The sequence below is a fragment of the Corvus moneduloides genome, chromosome 5 (genome assembly GCF_009650955.1).
Source record: "Corvus moneduloides isolate bCorMon1 chromosome 5, bCorMon1.pri, whole genome shotgun sequence".
In the NCBI taxonomy this organism is placed as follows: domain Eukaryota; kingdom Metazoa; phylum Chordata; class Aves; order Passeriformes; family Corvidae; genus Corvus; species Corvus moneduloides.
Genome location: NC_045480.1, coordinates 38,790,653 through 38,808,179, shown reverse-complemented (window position 1 = coordinate 38,808,179; position 17,527 = coordinate 38,790,653). Strand labels below are relative to the sequence as shown.

At 39.5% G+C, this 17,527-nt stretch overlaps 1 protein-coding gene across 7 annotated transcripts in view; it reads left to right on the top strand.

Annotated features, from left to right (window-relative positions):
• Positions 1-17,527, top strand: part of PALLD (palladin, cytoskeletal associated protein) — a 194,085-nt gene that overhangs the window by 149,345 nt on the left and 27,213 nt on the right. For 6 of the 7 annotated variants that reach the window (XM_032108126.1, XM_032108123.1, XM_032108125.1 and 3 more), the window contains one exon: positions 5,764-6,459. The exons of the other annotated variant lie outside the window; for it this stretch is intronic. In XM_032108126.1, coding sequence (XP_031964017.1) covers positions 5,764-6,459 — 696 coding nt within the window. The remainder of the gene's footprint in view (positions 1-5,763; positions 6,460-17,527) is intronic. 7 annotated transcript variants of the gene reach the window in all.

Here is a 17,527-nt window from a genome sequence, read left to right as displayed (position 1 = left end):
TACTCTCACCTCGGCCTTGCAGCTTTGCAGCTGGAATGTTGAATTTTTCTTATCGCAGTGGAGAGGGGGGAGAGCCGAGCCGCTCCGGCTGCCCACGGCAAGGCAGTGGGGGGGGGTTCCACGGCTGGAACAGGTCCATGGATTCAGGATGGCCGTGGCCCGGCCCGGCCTGGCCCAAGCAGGGCCTGGCCGGGCCCGCTGGCCCCCACACGGGGCCCGCAGCCACCTGTCCCAGCGCCGGAAACGAGAGAGAGCTTGGAGGGGGAGTTTGCCTATTCTTAAATGTGGATCACAGAGGTGATCACAACTTTAAGTGGCTTAGAGAATTGTCCATATTCAAACTGGCCAGCTGATAGGTTCTATCAGTTCCCAGAGGAAACTGTAAGCACCCCTTAGCAAGGACGTCCCTTCCGGGACTATGCTTGCTAACCTATGACAATAGTTTAGCTGGAATTACTTTTGTATTCTCAGCATTTCTTTTCAGTACAGCTGTTAATTAATTCACTGGTAGATTAAGTTGGGTTTGGGGTTGGTTTTTTTTTCATTTTTAACAACTCTCAATCATTGATAAGTTTGGTGGAAAACCTTAAATTATATTAGGAATTTTGTCAAGAGCAGAATTCCAGATATCAGTGATTACTGTCACAGTACCATTTATATCAGTAAAATACAAATGCTGTGCTTGTAGAAAGCAAATTAAGTGTCTTGAAGAGCTACCTTAAGAGCTACCTGGCAAGTCTGTCCTGCCAGCTGCTGGGAGCCATAGATGCAGAAGCAGGTATCCAGTTGGGCTGCCCAGGAGCTAGAGAGATGTAAATACATGTGTTACACTCCAATTTTAATAAATTAACAAATTATTTTAAAAAAATCATCCTGGATTTTATTGTATGAATACCTAAGTTTAGAGATAAATACATCTAAATGTACACATATAAAAATACATCTATACAGAGAGAGCTGCTGACGCGGGGCTCAGTGAGAGGAGCCCTTGCCATTTAATACAGCGTAATAGTGACTGTTTCCCTTTTGGTAGAGCTCTGGCTTAATTCCGAAGCAATAATATTGAGTTAGAAGCTTGATCTTCATTGGAAAGTAGAGTTCATGGAGGTGAGCAGTTGTTACCCCAAATATACAGAGATTTTCTGGTATTGTTTTTGAGTCTTAATTTAGAAAAATAGCTCAACCTTTTAAAGTTGTGCTCAATCCTGATTCTTTTTCATTTAAAATATTCCTGTAACTTCATTCCAGTGGTATGTTTTGTATCTTGCTGTAGAACTCTACCATCTGTTTCTCAAAGAGCAGGTCACTGGTAGGATTGTGAAGGGGCCAGTCTGCTTTTGCTCAGGAATGACTTGAGACAGAAGGGAGCTCATTATTCTTCCATACCTGAGATAAATAGGACTCTTTCTTTCAAACAGAAATTGCTTTTCTTTGTCTGCTTTCCATTTGCTCCTTTTCTTTTATTAAGATAAGAGGGACAAAATTGGGAATTTTAGAAAGTTATAGAAAACATCACTTAATCTTGGTTCATTTCCTGTGGTCATTTATTTCAATTTACTTTGTATAATGTGTTGTAAAACACTGATTAAATTTCAATGCCCTTGCATACTTTTTTTGTAAACACTAACTTGGTAGAGTTCATTTTGTGTATGAAGGCTTCAAGGCTCGAACAGCATTTCTCTACCTTTGGAGAACTTCCCCTTCCAAGAGAGGTAGTTTGGATAGAAGGGTTTCCATATGAACTTTGTATTTAAAAGGTAGACAGAGTTGATGCTTGAACTGCAAATAGTAAGATACTTGCCAGAACAGGGACATTGTTTCTCTAAATAAGTTTTGTAATGTAGGATAAAAGTAAAGTAGGTATATATCCTAATATTGGAAATATGTAAATGAGCCTAGGAGAAAATTTAAGTAGGAGGGACTTATTGCATCCCTGAAAATGCCATCTGCTGGAATGTTCACTGCAATCCAGTAGCCAGTTCTTGTTGAGACTTGGAGGGATATACAGCCACTATCTATGCCCCCTCCTTGACTCCACTGTGTCCAGGCATTTGGAGTTACAGCTCCTGATGGGGAACCAGTTTAACTCTCAGTCACAGACTGCTCTATCTATTTTCAAAACAGTGTGATACAAAGAGGGTATCAGGAAGAAAAAGCATTATGAAAATGGGATAAAAATATAAACCAGCCTATTTAAACCAAGTGCATACCTCCAAATACGATTTCTCTAGTTGCTGTTAAATGGTGGTGTATGTATTGGCACCCATAGTTGTCCACCAAGAAACCTGATGTCTCATGTCTCTAGTCTTCCCTTTAAACATCTGTTTTCAAATGTTGCTTCTATCTCTTAGCTCTGAAAGTCATCACCTTCCTGAGCACGTTCTGAGTGCCCAATACCAAACCTGCACGGCATGAAGCTGCTCTTACAGGCAGTGTGTCAGAAACCTTGCCTCTGTTGTAACTAATGTCTGCTTTCCTTAAAATGTTACTGCCTTATTGCTTGCATTTTTGAACAGTTTTAGCATACCTATTAGATCATCTGAAAATGTATTTAAATATCTTGGTTAAGAATATCTGGTATTGGAAAAATATCACAAATTCTAAAGCAGAACTTTTGAACATATTTATGTACTGCTAGGCCTGCTTTTCAGTGAGTTGATGAAATTTCTCAATATTCATTTTACCCTAGCAATGATTTTTTTTTATCACTTACCTTTACCATTTACTGACTGAATTTGCTAAAAAATTACTTTTAAATGCTCATTCTTGTATTGTTATAATTAATTATTTGGCAAAACAAAAAATTCCACATGAGAAAATAAGTTTATGCTGTATTGTTTAGACAAGCTTGATGCGTTCCCTGAAAGCATGTGTGCCCTTTAAAATTACAAAACATATTTCAGCTAATTGGAAAGAGGATGTAATTACAATTAAACTAGTTTTTCTTGTAATCTCATCCAAAAACTAAACTCTTTTAATTCCCTCCTTTGTTCCCCTACTGATGAGGGCTGATGCCCTCTCATAATTTTGGCAGCTGGGCTCTCCCTATCTTTGTCACACAGTGTTATCTTTCAGGGACCTACCTGTGTAGAACTTCCACCACTGATAGTGTCATTCCAAAGGAACACTAGCAAATTGATATTCTTTCCTCTTCTTTCCTTCTTCATTATGACACATACCTAGGATACTTCTCCTCAACAAAATAATATGGCAATGTCTGATTTTAGAAGAATAGCTCTGAGGTAGAGAACATTCCTTGGCAGACAAGGATTGTGCACTTTTACAACTGGCATGAAAATTTGCTCTAAGATGGTCTTTGTGGATTTTTGCCACATGGACTGATGTGATAATGATCGTGTTTGCATGTTATTTTTCAAGCAAACAAGCACTCAATTTATGCAGATTCTAGGCTGACCAAAGCTGTTCAACTGGAATCAATACTGTCCTGAGCTAATAAACCCTGATCTATAGGCATGCGTATCCCTGCGGCCTCAAGTCAGGCGTGTGAGAGCAGAGCAGCCTTGGTTTTGCCTGTCAAGGTTTTGTAACCATACACTGAATCTGGTCTCTGCTTCTGCCTGGCAGGGTCAGCAGCAGTGCAGCAGCAGTGCTGCAGTGCTGCACTTGCATTGACAGGGCCATAGATGGGCATTTGTGGGATGCTGCTGGCCAGGCACAGCACCATGTGATTTGGCAAATGCAAATAAAAAGGTCTTAAGACATGACACTCCTACTTGCTTTCAGCACATGTTGGATAAACATAGGAGTGTTGGAGACAGCTAAGTTTCTTCTGTATTCAACACATCATTTACAGTGATGAATTTTCCCTTTTTTACCTTAGTCTGTCTGTAAAAAATAAAAAAAAATTAGGGTGATTATGATGAAAAATAAAATAACTATTATTTGTAAATAATTTTAGAGGTATTGGACAGTAGGTGTGCAAGTATTCAGGCTAAAGATGAAGAATGAGGTGAAAGTAGTAATCTTAGAGGATTTTCTCTGTCCGGTCAGACCCGTTTCTGTCATCAACTAAGAGAGTTGCATGATGATGGGAACTAAAATTGTGTTGTTTTAACCTATTTAAATAAAGGAGAATTTAAAGTAATTTCACAAAAATAGAAGAATAAGTTTCAGCCTGTGTTCTGTGGAGTGAAAAGTTGAACTGATAGGGATTTAGAGTCTCTATTGTCAACATTAAAAAATTAATTATGAAATTTACAAAGTGAACTGTAACATTCAGATGTTCTTGCTGCTAATTTATTTAAAAAGAAAAAATTAATCTGCTTTTAAGTGCTGAAATTTATATTGTTAGTGAGACATTGCTAGAATTGAACCATCTTTACAACAACAAGGAAAAAAGGCAACTGTTAAGTTACTGATTTTTCAGTTTTCTGCCCTAAAACAGCTTGCTCCCCTTATCTAAGCAATCTCCTTTGGTCTGAGATCATAAGCAGAATTATTGTCAGAAAACATTTTCTGGGAAATGTAGATGGTTGGAATATCAAAATTAATCTTCAAGTGGAAAACATGATGTTATTACCATTTCTAATTTTGTTGCTATCAACAAAAGTATGTTGTTGTGCCAGAATCATACATTCCTATGCCATGCATTAGGCAGACTGCTTCTAAAATTTCTGCTTAGATAACCTAAATTATATATAAACAATTACATACTTGTATACAATAAAGTATTTCTATATTAAATGTACAGAAAAGGTATATGTGCATATGCTGAAACTTTGTGGCTATCTGGAGTATTGAGATAAAGTTACATTTTCCAGCTGAAAAACGACAATTTTTAAGCAAGTCAGTCTGATGTACTGTCAAATGATAGACCACACAGTTAATTTTGAGCTTAATGTCTTTCAAACAACTGTATTGAGACAAAAAAACCCAGTTCTGATTTATTTCACTGCTGAACATTTTACTTCTTTTTTTTTCTTAATTAAGAGTTTTGAGTGCTTCTGCATATTAGCATTTTTAGTCTCTATTCTTCTTCCAGTGAATTTCTGCATTTCTAAATTAAATTCTTATTTCCATTTGAGCTGATAGTACTGCAATGCCTCAGAACCATATTAGTATCTACTAAGATTCGTCTCAGGACCTACAGTTGAAAATAAAACCAGGGAGAAAAAGTGGGACTAAAGACCTGGGGAAGCTCAGTTCATGGCTTCCCTAGGTTACAGATGTTTCTCAGAAGTCTTTGCTCATCTGCAGGTACATGGATAGTTCTAACACAGAAATTGGTCCTTTGTCTCCAAGTACCTCATTGAAAGTATGGTTGTAATTAGGTCTGTCTGATTGGCCCACAGAGGCTACAGCAGAAATTCAGCTATGGCTGAAGTTGTCACTGGGTAAATATTCCAGCCTTATTATTGAAACAGGGCCGTTGAACAAAAAGCACAAGAAAGAAAAAGAAACCTTGTTAAGAATTTCGTACTTTTACTGTTAATTCCATTATCCGGATTGTTCCTTTAAAATACCCTAAGCGCTTCAAATTGCCATGTAATTTACCTTTTTGAAGAATTGATGGTTCTGTTAATTCTATGCTGTATACCCTTTTTCCTTCATCCTGAGGATAAAAAAATGGACTTTTGTAGCAATATGTTAGCTCTGAAGAAATGGAGCTATTCAACATATCTAAACACTTTGAACTTTCCCTGTATTTTGACTTTCCTGGACTATAGATGAGTGGAACTTTTACCTCCTCCCCAGTCAGCACTGCATGTTGATCATCTTTTTGTCTATTTTTCCTTCCCACAGGGACCCCAAAAAAATACAGCAGCTGCAGAACCAAATTCGTCTGGAGCAAGAAAGTGGACCGTGGTATCGTCACCAACAGCAACCTGATCATCAGCAGCACTCTCCCTCTTCTCCTTCCTTTCCTCCTCCCCCCTCCTTCCAGGAGCTTGAGTCCAGCCAGTCTGCCATCTCTCCTGTGCCAATGAGTATTCTTAACTCTCATACTTCCCCAACCATGCAGTCTTCCAGCTCCTTCAATTATGCTCGGCCTAAGCAGTTCATTGCTGCCCAGAACATCAGCCCTGCTTCAGGTTATGTGACTCCATCTTCTGGGTCATCTACATCTAGTCTTCCTTCTCCTATGTCTCCAACTGCTTCTCAGAAACAGTTTGGTAGAGTGCCAGTTCCTCCCTTCTCTCAGCAGTTTGCTCCAGAAGGGGAATATGCCTGGTCTCCTTCTTCTCCATCCCCTCCACCCCCCCCTCCACCTGTCTTTAGTCCAACAGCGACATATCCAGTGTGTGATTCCTTTCCACTTCCACCTCCTCCACCCCCTCCTCTTCCTTCACTTTCTTCACCTTCCCACAGCCTGTCTCCAACTCCAAGATTTCCTAATTCCAGCCAGTCTCCAGCAGCTTTTCTCAGCTCCATGCTGCCATCCCAGCCACCACCCATTTCTGTCAACGCATTAGGCCTCCCGAAAGGAGTGACGCCTCCGTAAGTATCAGCTGATGAGCTCCTTGATGTACTGAAGATTGTAATGAAGATTATTTCATTTGCTTCATTTGTACTTTTCTAGGGTCCTTTGCTGTTAGCTGCTATCTGAGAGGGAGAGATGTGTGAATAAATTGCAAATGCTTCTGTACTAGAGATGTGAGATAGTTTTTTAACCCTCACAGGAGTGAGGTTCTGAAAGAGCCCTACAGTAGTAACACAAAACATGAGAAGCTAAAGCTTTAGACTGGAGTTGAAGAAAATATGAAAGCAGCAGCAAAAGGCCCTTCCCAGGGCAGTGGAAGGAGATCCAAGAAAGCCCTTCTCATGGCCTAGTTCTTTTAAAGTCACATATTCAGTGATATTTGCAGTTTGTGTTCCTATTACATCTCCAGGTAGAGAAATACCAAGATAGTATCTTTCAGAAGTCCCTATAGCTTTGTGATACTGAAAATACAAGGTATTATACATCTGATAACAAAGTGGTCATAACAATTCATTGGTTTTGGCTAGAGATTTTGCTCTGAGGAAGTTTGGGAAAGTTTTTAGGAAGGGATTTAGAATAGCAGAGCATAAAAACAAACTGAATCCCTATCCTTAACAACTCTGCATACTTATTTTCCCCTATTGTGTTCTCTAAAGGCCAAAATAGTATTTTGGAGCATGTCAGCTCCCATCATAGATCAGTTTGTCTTTCTGCTGGCACTAGACTCTCATTCCATCCTTAGAGAACAAAGAGACATGCTGAAGAACAAAAATGAGAATAGCTGTATCCAAGGCTTATTTATAACTTTGTCCAGAAGTTTGTCTAAACATATCTACAGTATCTAGGTGACTTGCTCCGCTACATAGTGTTGCAGTGGGAACTTCTGTTATTTCAGTCCAAGATATGAAAAGGAAGAGAAGGAAGAAAGAGGACAGATATAAAAGTAATTAGTCATGTATATGCTTTAAAAAGCATTTCTTTATCTTGATTTGTGTCATACAGCTCATTATGGAGTCTGGCCATGAAACTTTTTTAGGAGAAAAATTAATAAATAGTGCAGTTTGCCCTTGCAGTCATAATAGTTGTGATTTTCTGTCTTACTGTCCTTTGCACTGGCTGAGTTTCACTATTGATACTGAACACTGAAAATTGCATGATTAATTTACTGATGGCTTGACCAGTAAGCACAGCCCACCAAAGCCTGCTATTACCCCTGATTTTCCAAGGAAAGGCTCTAGTCCAGGTATACAGTTCTGACAAGAACTGGATTCTTTTTTGAGTTCACTTCTGTGTGTTGTGAGAGTGATAGCAGCAGCTTGAGCCTCTGCTGTGTCCCTCTTTCCCTGTTACGCTGTGTTTATGGATACATGTTTTCACTTGAAGCATTAGCTGTGTTCTTCCTCATTCCCTTTGATCCTTGGACAGAGAGACAACTCTGTAAAGATTCTTCGCCCTTCCCCACGCCCTTCCCCAAGCACAGCAGCCAGTCTGGGTGTGCACGTGATGGTGTGTCTATCCATATTCCTCCCTCCCCCACCCTGACACGGCAGCAACCTTGGGGTCTGAGCTGAGGATGAGGTAGCTGGCTGTTTTTCTGCATTCCCTCAGGAAATATAGTCCAGATGGGAGCTGGATCATGTTAACTATACTGAATGTACGTGTGTATAATTTATATGTATATATGTGTGTGTGTGTGTATATACACACACAGTGAGCATTTGTCATCTGAATTATAACATTAAAACATGGTAAAATAAAAAAAAGCCATAATCTATTGTTATGTATCTTTGATGCCAATTTTTCCCTGGCTTCTCCTTTTTCATGTTACTGTGTAGGTTAATGTATGGTGTGTCTTGCTGAGTAAATCACTCTGTTTCCCATAATTCTCATACCACTCTTGAGCAGTTCTTCCCCTGGTCTCCATTCCCCCCTCAGCTTTAGGTCTCTTCTGCTTTGTGCTATAGTCTCAATTCTTTTTTTGGACCCTTTCACTTTTTGGTTCTTTTCCTTTGTCTTTGCTCCATCCTCACAAGTCCTCTTCAGCAGATTTATCTTTCCGAGGCTAGTTTCTGAGCTATTCCATAATCTCGGCCTATAGTCTCACCATTTTGCCATGATCTCCAAGATCATTGGTTGAAAATGATGATACTGTTTCCTGACAGTGTGCTGTACAGACTTGGTGCAAGTAATAAATTGCAGCATTCAGAGTTTTGCTCAGCAGCTGAATTCCTCATCAAACCATTTATCTTCAAAGACTTTGTCATTACTAAATCTTGGCACAACTACAGATCTACTTCTCAAAAGCAGAACTTGGTAGGCATCATTTTTTTCAGTTTCATGTTGTGGTAGGAGCAGAATAAAAGTAAAGTAATAAACACTGCAGGTGGAGGCAGTTATTTTTGGAAATGGTCAAAGGCAGCACCAGTAAAGTTCTCTGTGACCGTATACAAACCAATAGTCTTCGTTACTCCTCAGAGAGGCAAACCTTCCCTTCATCAGCTTTCTTTGGGCATTTGTCATATTTGTTCTACTTAAAAGAGAAATCAATCCAAGGAAATCCAGGACAAAGCAAGAGGAGCTCAAGGCTTTGGTCCAGTCCCAGAGACAGGACATCATTGGCATAAGTGAAAACTGGTGCAGTGAGTCCTGGGACTGGTGCACCATGAAGGATGGTTACAGGCTGGGCAGGAGAGGCAGGGAGGTTGGCATTGTATGTAACGGAGGGTCTGGAATATATGGTACTTATACAGTTGGCAATGGCATGGTCAAAAGCCTCTGGGTAAGGATTAAGGAATGAATAAATAATGCAGATGTCATCATGGGAGTCTACTATAGACCTCCTAGTGAGGATGATGATGCTGATGAATTATTCTTTAAGGAACTAAGGGACACCTCTAAGCTAACCACTCTTGTCCTTACAGGGGACTTCAACTTGACATATGTTAACTGGGAATACCATACAGCTAATACAAACAGGTCCAGAAGGTTCCTGAGCACCTGGATGAGCACTATATGGTGCAGACACTAAGGCAGACAACTCAGAAAGATGCCCTCCTTGATCTGCTGCTCATTAACAGAGAGGATCTTGTGACTGAAGTGGAAATTGGTGGTTGTCTTGGCCACAGTGACCACAAAGCAATTGAGTTTAAAACTTCAATCTGCTCAGGCAACTAATGAGTAAGGTCCCCTGGGAAAATGTTTTTGATGGTGCTGGGGTCCATCAATCCTGGTGGCTTTTTAAGCACCATCTCCTAGGGGCACAGGAGCAGGCAATTCCAAAATGTTGGAAGAGCAGGCAAGGCAGAAGGCCAACTTGGCTAGGCAGGGATCTTCTTCTAGAGGTAAGGCAAAAAAAGTAAATATTTGACCAGCAGAAGCAAGGTTAGATGACATGGGAGGACTACAGAGATGCTGTTGCGACCATGGGGAGAAAATTTGTGAGGCCAAAGCTCAGTTAGAACTGAAGCCAGCCAGTACTGTGTAGCACAATAAAAAGGACTTTAAAAAATATGCTAGTAGCAAAAGGCAGTCCAGAAATAACAGTGATCTGTTAAATTATGAGGGTGTTCACCATACAATCAGGGACATCCACAAGGCGGAGGTGGTTAATGCTCTCTTCAGTCTTCAGCACCAGTCATGGACTGTGGGGGTCCCAGTGCCCTGAGCTGAAGGACCAGGACTCTGAGAATGATAAACTCAGAGTCAACTCTGAATTTGTGTGGGATTCGCTGCTCCAGCTGGATCCCTGTGGGGATCTATGGGGCCTGATGGGATTCATCCAAGAATCCTCAAAGAGCTGGCTGATGTCATTGCAAGACTCCTCTCAATGATTCTTGAACAGTTTTGGGAATCTGGAGAGGTCCCGCTAGACCAGCTGCTGGCTAATGTCCCAGTTTTCAAGAAGAGCAGGAAGGAAACTACAGGCCTGTCAGTCTCATTTCAGGAGAGGGCGGAGAAACCCTACAGAGAGATCTCGACAAATTAGAGGGTTGGGCAATCACCAACTGTATGAAGTTTAAAGAAGGCAAGTGCCAGATTTTGCATCTGGGATGGGGCAACCCTGGATATACAAGAGGACTGGGGGATGAGAGGCTGGAGAGCAGCCCTTTGGAAAGGGACCCGGGGGTCCTGGTCAACAGAAAGTTGAATATGAGTCATTATGCCCTGGCAGCCAGGAGGGTCAACTGTGTCCTGGGGGGCACCAGGCACAGCATCACCAGCTGGGCAAGGGAGGGGATTGTCCCGCTCTGCGCTGCACTGGGGTGGCCTCACCTCGAGTCCTGTGGGCACTTTTGAACCTCACAATATAAAACAGACATTAAGGCATTACAGAGAGTCAAGAGGAGGGCAATGAAGATGGTGAAGGGCCTTGGGGGGAAGCTGTATGAAGAGCAGCTGAGGTCACTTGGTCTGTTCAGCCTGGAGAAGAGGAGGTTGAGAGGAGACCTCATTGCAGTTACAACTTCCTTGTGAGGGGAAGAGGAGGGGCAGGGACTGATTTCTGTGGTGACAGTGACAGGATCAAAGGGAACGGCCTGAAGTTGTGTCAGGGCAGGTTTAGGTTGGATACTAGGAGAAGGTTCTTCACCCAGAGGGTGGTTGGGTGCTGGAACAGGCTCCACAGGGAAGTCAGCACCAAGCCTGACAGAGTTCAAGGAGTGTTTGGACAATGCTCTCAAGCACATGGTGTGACTCTTGGGGCGTCCTGTGCAGGGCCAGGAGTTGGACTCAGTGGTCCTTGTGAGTCCCTTCCAACTCAGGATATTTTATGATTTTGTAAAAACAGTTCTAACCCTCTCTTCAATTCCTGTATTCTGTGGGCTCATGAGCAGTAAATACCATGCTAATGTTTCAACATTTTCCTTGGGTTTGGACCCTGAGACTCTGTGGAAGTGACTGCATTAGCTAAACAAGTTTGAACCAATGAATGTTCTTTCCAGTTAATTGTGGATAGATTTGGAAACATTGCACTGGGAATTGTTTTTTTGTTTGGAATGGAGTTTTTTGTGGTTTGGTTGGTTTGGTTTTTTTTTAAACAGCATATGGTCTTACAGTCTTGCTTGTATTATGAGAATACCTACTTGTGAATTTACTGCATTTTATTTGGACAGCTGAAAAAACAGAAGGCAGTTTTGTATCATTTATACCTACTAATTCACCTTTAAACATATTAAGCATTTATTTGCAACAATATGGGGAATGTTTCCCTTGAATAAATTGTATCTCAATTTTCCAGTAAGCTTCAGACCAGCATTTTCAAGCTGTGGCTGTGGTGGTGTTAGCTGAACAAGATTTGGGAATAACCTTTTTTTGTTAATGGGGTAGATTTGGTAGACTGTCTTGTTCAGAGCATTGTGTTATTAAGCAGAAGAAGAGTGCTGGGGGAACTGTGTAGCTAATTAAGTACTTAAGGGAATTATGAGCACTTGTCAGTAATTTCTGAGGTAAAGCTTAGCTGGACTAAGTTGGTTGGATACTGGTCTTAAAAATCTCAGTTCTTTCCTTCTTTACCTAATGAAAACTCTAGAGTGGGTGGATCTGTTGTATTCAGGTTAGCTTTGGTTACAAAAGACTTGCAGGGAGCAGAGTTAATGTGACAGAAACATAGGATTGAGGGAGGTTTGTTCACAGTTAAGTCTGTCAAAGCTAGAAACTGATCCTCACTGTTCCTAGAAAAACCCTCAACATGTTACAAGTGAAAGAACAGAAATAAGTATACTTTAAAATTCTAGGTAAGAGCATACATTGTATGTTTACATGAGCATTTGTGAAAGCACAAATAATCCCATGAGAAGGATTTGGTGACTATTTAGGGACTATTTGATTTTAAAAAGTATAAAACCTGCCACTAAAGGGTGTGGAATTATCCAGCCTGGAGAAATGGGATCTCTTTCTAAGTATAAAAAATATATATTGTTAGCTATACATATATTCTTTTGAAGGCAACTTTAAAAATTAATTATTTTCCTTAAAGCAGATCTTTTCTTAAGTAGATATCTTCAGTAATACTACCTTCGTTAAAAACAGGAAAAAATCTGACTGTACAGAATTGGTGAAAGAACATGAATATTGATTTACTACTTTCTGGAAAAGGATGGAAAATAGAAAAGAAGGCATTATTTTAACACAAGATTGTCTGAATTATCTTATAAAATGTAATTAAATAAGCTGCTTTTATCATTTTACACAAAATTTAACTAATGTTTCAGTGACTTTTAGAACATTAAATCCAAATCTTAAAGGAGATTCTTTGGGAATCATGAGAATAGCAATACCAGAAGGAGATTTGCACTTTTTTCCCCTTTGAATCAGAGCTGCTGGTCTGTTCTTGCTGCTGTGTACTGTGACTTGTCCATTGCATTCTGTCTCAAATTGAAACAAATATTTTAGTAATCATCATGTTCCTTTAGTCAACTGGTAATGATGGTGACCACTCTGAGGAAAAAATACACTTCTCCATCTTTTTATCTTACAGCCTTCAACACTCTCCCAGCACAAATGCCAGATTTCATTTTAGAGTAAACTGCATTGCTGTACTATGTAGATGGGACTTATACTTTCCCTGTTTCTGTAAGTTATGCCTGTCACAACTGTAAAGAATGGAGTTTATCTACAGTATGATTGATGTGAAAATAGTGATACGTAGGAGGAGGTACCTTTATTGAGAACTCCAACATCAAACTGAGAAAAAAGGTCAGGGTGTTTCCTTGCTTCTGAGAGAGAGAGACTTCATCTCTCTTTGCTACTTATTCAGTCATACCTGGAGGTATTCCTGGATCTCAGGAAAACATATCTAAAGACAAGTATAGCTGTAACTGGAAAAATTCCAGAAAATATCAGGGTTTGCATACATCCTCAAACTCCAATTTTCTTAAACTATTGCCCCTGCCCATTAAACCATTTTTAAAATATTCTTTAAAAATTTCTTTTCCCATAGCTTGGTTACTACTTGTGTCTGTTATACCAACACGTGTGGTTTAGCTGTGATATTAGACCAATTTCTGTTGGTTGTGCTAAGACAGCTCATATTGGGGGCTTTGTTTTTGCACAGTTTTTGCACCTTTTGATTAGGCACGTGCACGTGATTATCATAAAATACATGTCCATATCAGCTTTTCTGAAATATCATGAATGCATGTGTTTGTTCCACTTGAACTTAGAAATCCAGGTTGTGCCCCAGATCTAATCAGTTAAAGCTGTGCAGAGGTAGAGATCAAGGATGTAAGGTGAAGACACACAGACATTAGCCAAAATAACAGTATCCTGACAATCATTGCATCTGAAAGTATTAATTTTCAAGATAATTTTTGTCCAGTTCTTTTTTGAAATAGTATTTGCAGATACTTAAGAGTATTGAAGATGACAGTGAATTTACCTAAGAGAATTAGTACATGTATTTCCCTGTTGAAAAGACAGAGAGGCTGTTCACACCATGGCTTTGACACTTGTTTTTGTCTGCAGATTGTTCTTTTCAGAGGACTTAATTTTATAACTTCCTTATTTTAAACAGATCTAAATGCCATAAAAACATCGGTGAACGTGAAAGCCAGGTACAATGCTTGATAGTTTCAGACACCTTAAACAGTAACACTACATCAACTGGAATTGCTTAATATTTTGGATATAATACCTTTTCCCAGTCCAGTGTAGCTTCTTCTTCACATGCTTCTCGCAGTTACCTGTTCTTCTCAAGATTTCAGGACTTTGAGGATTGTGCCAGCCCTTTTCCACATTCAGGAGCAGTTGGTGCTTTAGTTATTTCTTCTTGACCATCAGTTCTAGCATACTGCTGGTCACAATCAGAAATTCAGATAAGATCACAGATTACAAAATAGGCATTTGATTTGATATCGAAATATATACACATCTTTTGAAAGGCAAATGGCGCTTATGGTAACCAGTGCAGCGTGAGGCAGAGAGGTAGCTTTCTCAGGAGGGGAAGGAACTGAACAGGGGAATGAAAAAGTAGTAATTCTTCTTTTAATGAGTAAAAATGCATTTTTAAACATAAGTTTTAGAGAAAAAGAAATTGGTGGTAGTCATGCAGTTTGTATGGGAGTTGTACTCTTTGTTATCTAATGATTAAGAGGAATCAAACGTGTTCAGAAATACATATTATTCATGTCAGTCTTGACCCTATCCAATGCTGAGACATGATTTATTTTTTTCAATTACAGTTTCAGAACATTGGGTGGTAGAAATAATTGAACTTTTGTTACATTTGTTCCATTTACTGGACGTCATCTTTAGGTCAGTTCCTCAGGCATTCCCTTAATTCAGATACATGTAACATCACATTACTGGACAGAGCTGAAGCTCCTGGTCTCCACAGCATGGATGACAAGATCAGACTAAACCAATTTTATTATGCAGCTGCAGCTTCAAAGTTTGTGATCTGTTACAGTGCTTGTAGTAACTTTGCTTTTACAGTAAGTGAAAAATGTGTGAAGTGAGCAGGAATTAGCTGTATTTTTGGAAGGCTTTAGTTTAAAAGGGAAAAAAATCAAGTTACTGTTCATTACCTCAGTACCAGAGAATTAATTTAGATTTCTGTGAAACTAAGCCATATTGGCTGCAAACAGGAATTTGTTCTTGGAAGGATAACAACAGCCAGCCTGTTGCCCTTGTTTACACTGTAAAAGGTACATAGGAAAAGAGAGAATTGCATCCAGCATGCACTCCGTGTAATTAAAACATGAAAAGTACTGCTGGTTTGGCTCTGTTTCTAAACAAATGTCAGGGCAAATATTCAAAACTAAGAAGAGCCAAGCCAAGGCTGCAAAAATTTTTGCTGTCAAAAATCTCTGTGTGAATTAAGATGACAGTTTTGGCAATTTCATTGCACCCTTTCTGACCAAAAGAATTGAGACATTTGTGCTTTTATCTATGCCTGGATTCAGGCCCCCACTGAATCATCACTTAGGTGATGTGTATTTCAGAGGTGCTTAAAATCCATATGAGTTGCAGCCTACTTCTCAAGGCTGTTAGTTTCTCTGCACATTTCTGGTGGTGGTTGTGTGCTCGAGACGGATGCTGTCGATATCCTGAAATATGCTTTCTTCTGCTAGCTTAATGCAGTAAATCCGAAATCTGCACTGGGCAAAGAATGAACATACAAATACATAAATGAATTGGCAGATTTTTTTGTTTGATATTATCCCTGAGAGAAGACAGAAGGAAAGCTCATGCATCACTGAGAACACAAATCTTTGGAGCTAAATGCATCCAGATAAGGGCATGTAAGGATGGTGGAAAATATTTGCAAAAGCAGCTGAAGAAAGTTTGCTGCCAGGCTGACTTGCCATGTAAACCATTACTCAGGCTGAAAGGATCTGTGTTTTGGAAGATAGATTTACTAAAGTCCTTCTATTTGTTATCATTGCTTTGTAGACATTTTGAAATTCATCCCAAGAATGTATGTCTTAAGAGTTAACTTGCTGTGGGGGTATGTATACATAGATCTATATATATATATATATATATATAGGTATTTGGACAGTTTTTAAAGTGTATGTATTTAGAGAAAGAGATTCTGAAGAGGGGGTGGAAACAGCTTCTGCAGGAAGAGCTATGTTCACTTATGCACCACGTTGAGGTTTTTGTCCCTATTTAAAATAGTACTGAAAGAGGAAGAGAGAAGGAGAAATTTTGACTGGTGCTCATTTTTATAGTTACATTTTGGAACCAATTACTTCCTTGCTTAAATACTTACTAAAGGGAAGATAATCTACTTTTCAGGCAAGTTGCCTTGACTAGGTCTTGGATGACACTTCCACACTGACTGTGCAAAGCTCAGGATCATCTTGCACAAAACCAGAGACCAGGGATCTGGAAGGTTGTTAAGGAGTCTGCCTCTCCTGTTAAAAGTTACCCAGGGATCCCCAGGCCATTGCTGTCATATTTGCATACCTTGTTCTTAAATAAAATTCCTATGTAGCTTCACTACATAACTTGCTCCAGGGTTTAAATGTCACCGTTGAAGGGTGGTGAAAGGAGAGTTCTACATTGTGTCTAAGCTAGGCCTGTAATTCTTCAAGTTATTGTGACTTATCATCCTGAATGGGCATGGAGAATCATTAAATACCAGCTATTTTCTGATGTCAGCTATTGTCTGATTTCTGACATTTTGTTTGATTTGCCTGTCTATCTTCATTCTCCTAATTTCCCGACTAAATAAACAAGAATTTTTCCCTCTGTGTGTGTGTGACATAGTTTGTCACAAAAGCTATGCTTTTAAAACCATGTGGCAGTTTTCTTGTTCTAACGTCTTCCAGTTTGCTGTATTTTTCTTGAAGTGCAGTGGTAAAACTGGATTCAGCATCTAATAGCAAGGAATAAAGGAAAGCAGCTAAATTTCATGTCTTATGCTGACATGCCCTGGAATTATATTTCTTTCCCTTTTGAAATAAGTGTTATTTTCCCAGTTTTAATTGCATAGATTCTTAAGAGATGCTTAGCATTTTAATGCTAATTTTCCATTAGCATTGCTATCATGCTTTGAGCATTTTCCCCAGTTTCATCATTAGAACACCTCTAGGCAAATTATGAAGATTATTGCAAGTGAAAGTTGTTACCTGCAAATAAATTGCAGCCTCTGCAATTTCACTATCATCAGCCAATTTCAGAAATGCGTTTTTCTATTTCACTTTTCCAGTTGTTAAGGCCGAAATCCTAAGTACTGAACTTAGTATACAGAACCTTTGGAAAGACCTCATTGGACTATATGATTTCAGTTTGATAGAAAAAGAAATCACTGGTTCTCTCTGAATAGCTTTATGCAGCCAAATAATAAATTTCAGCCAGACTCTGTTTCCCTGATTTACTAGGGAACTTACTGCAGCTCCCGAAGGCTAGCTCAGAAGCCATAAACTGAAGTGCATCAAAGCTACTTCTTGTTGCCTATCTGCATGCCCTTCAGCCTGACAGAGAGATAAACACGAGGTTTGATATGATTAAATTTTCATTTTCTTATTATACTACATTGTTTAGAAATGGACTGTGATATTGTTTTCCTGTGTTTAGTATGGATGTCGAACTTACTAACTTGTAACTCTCTTGGTATTCATTCCCCTATGAAAAATGTGT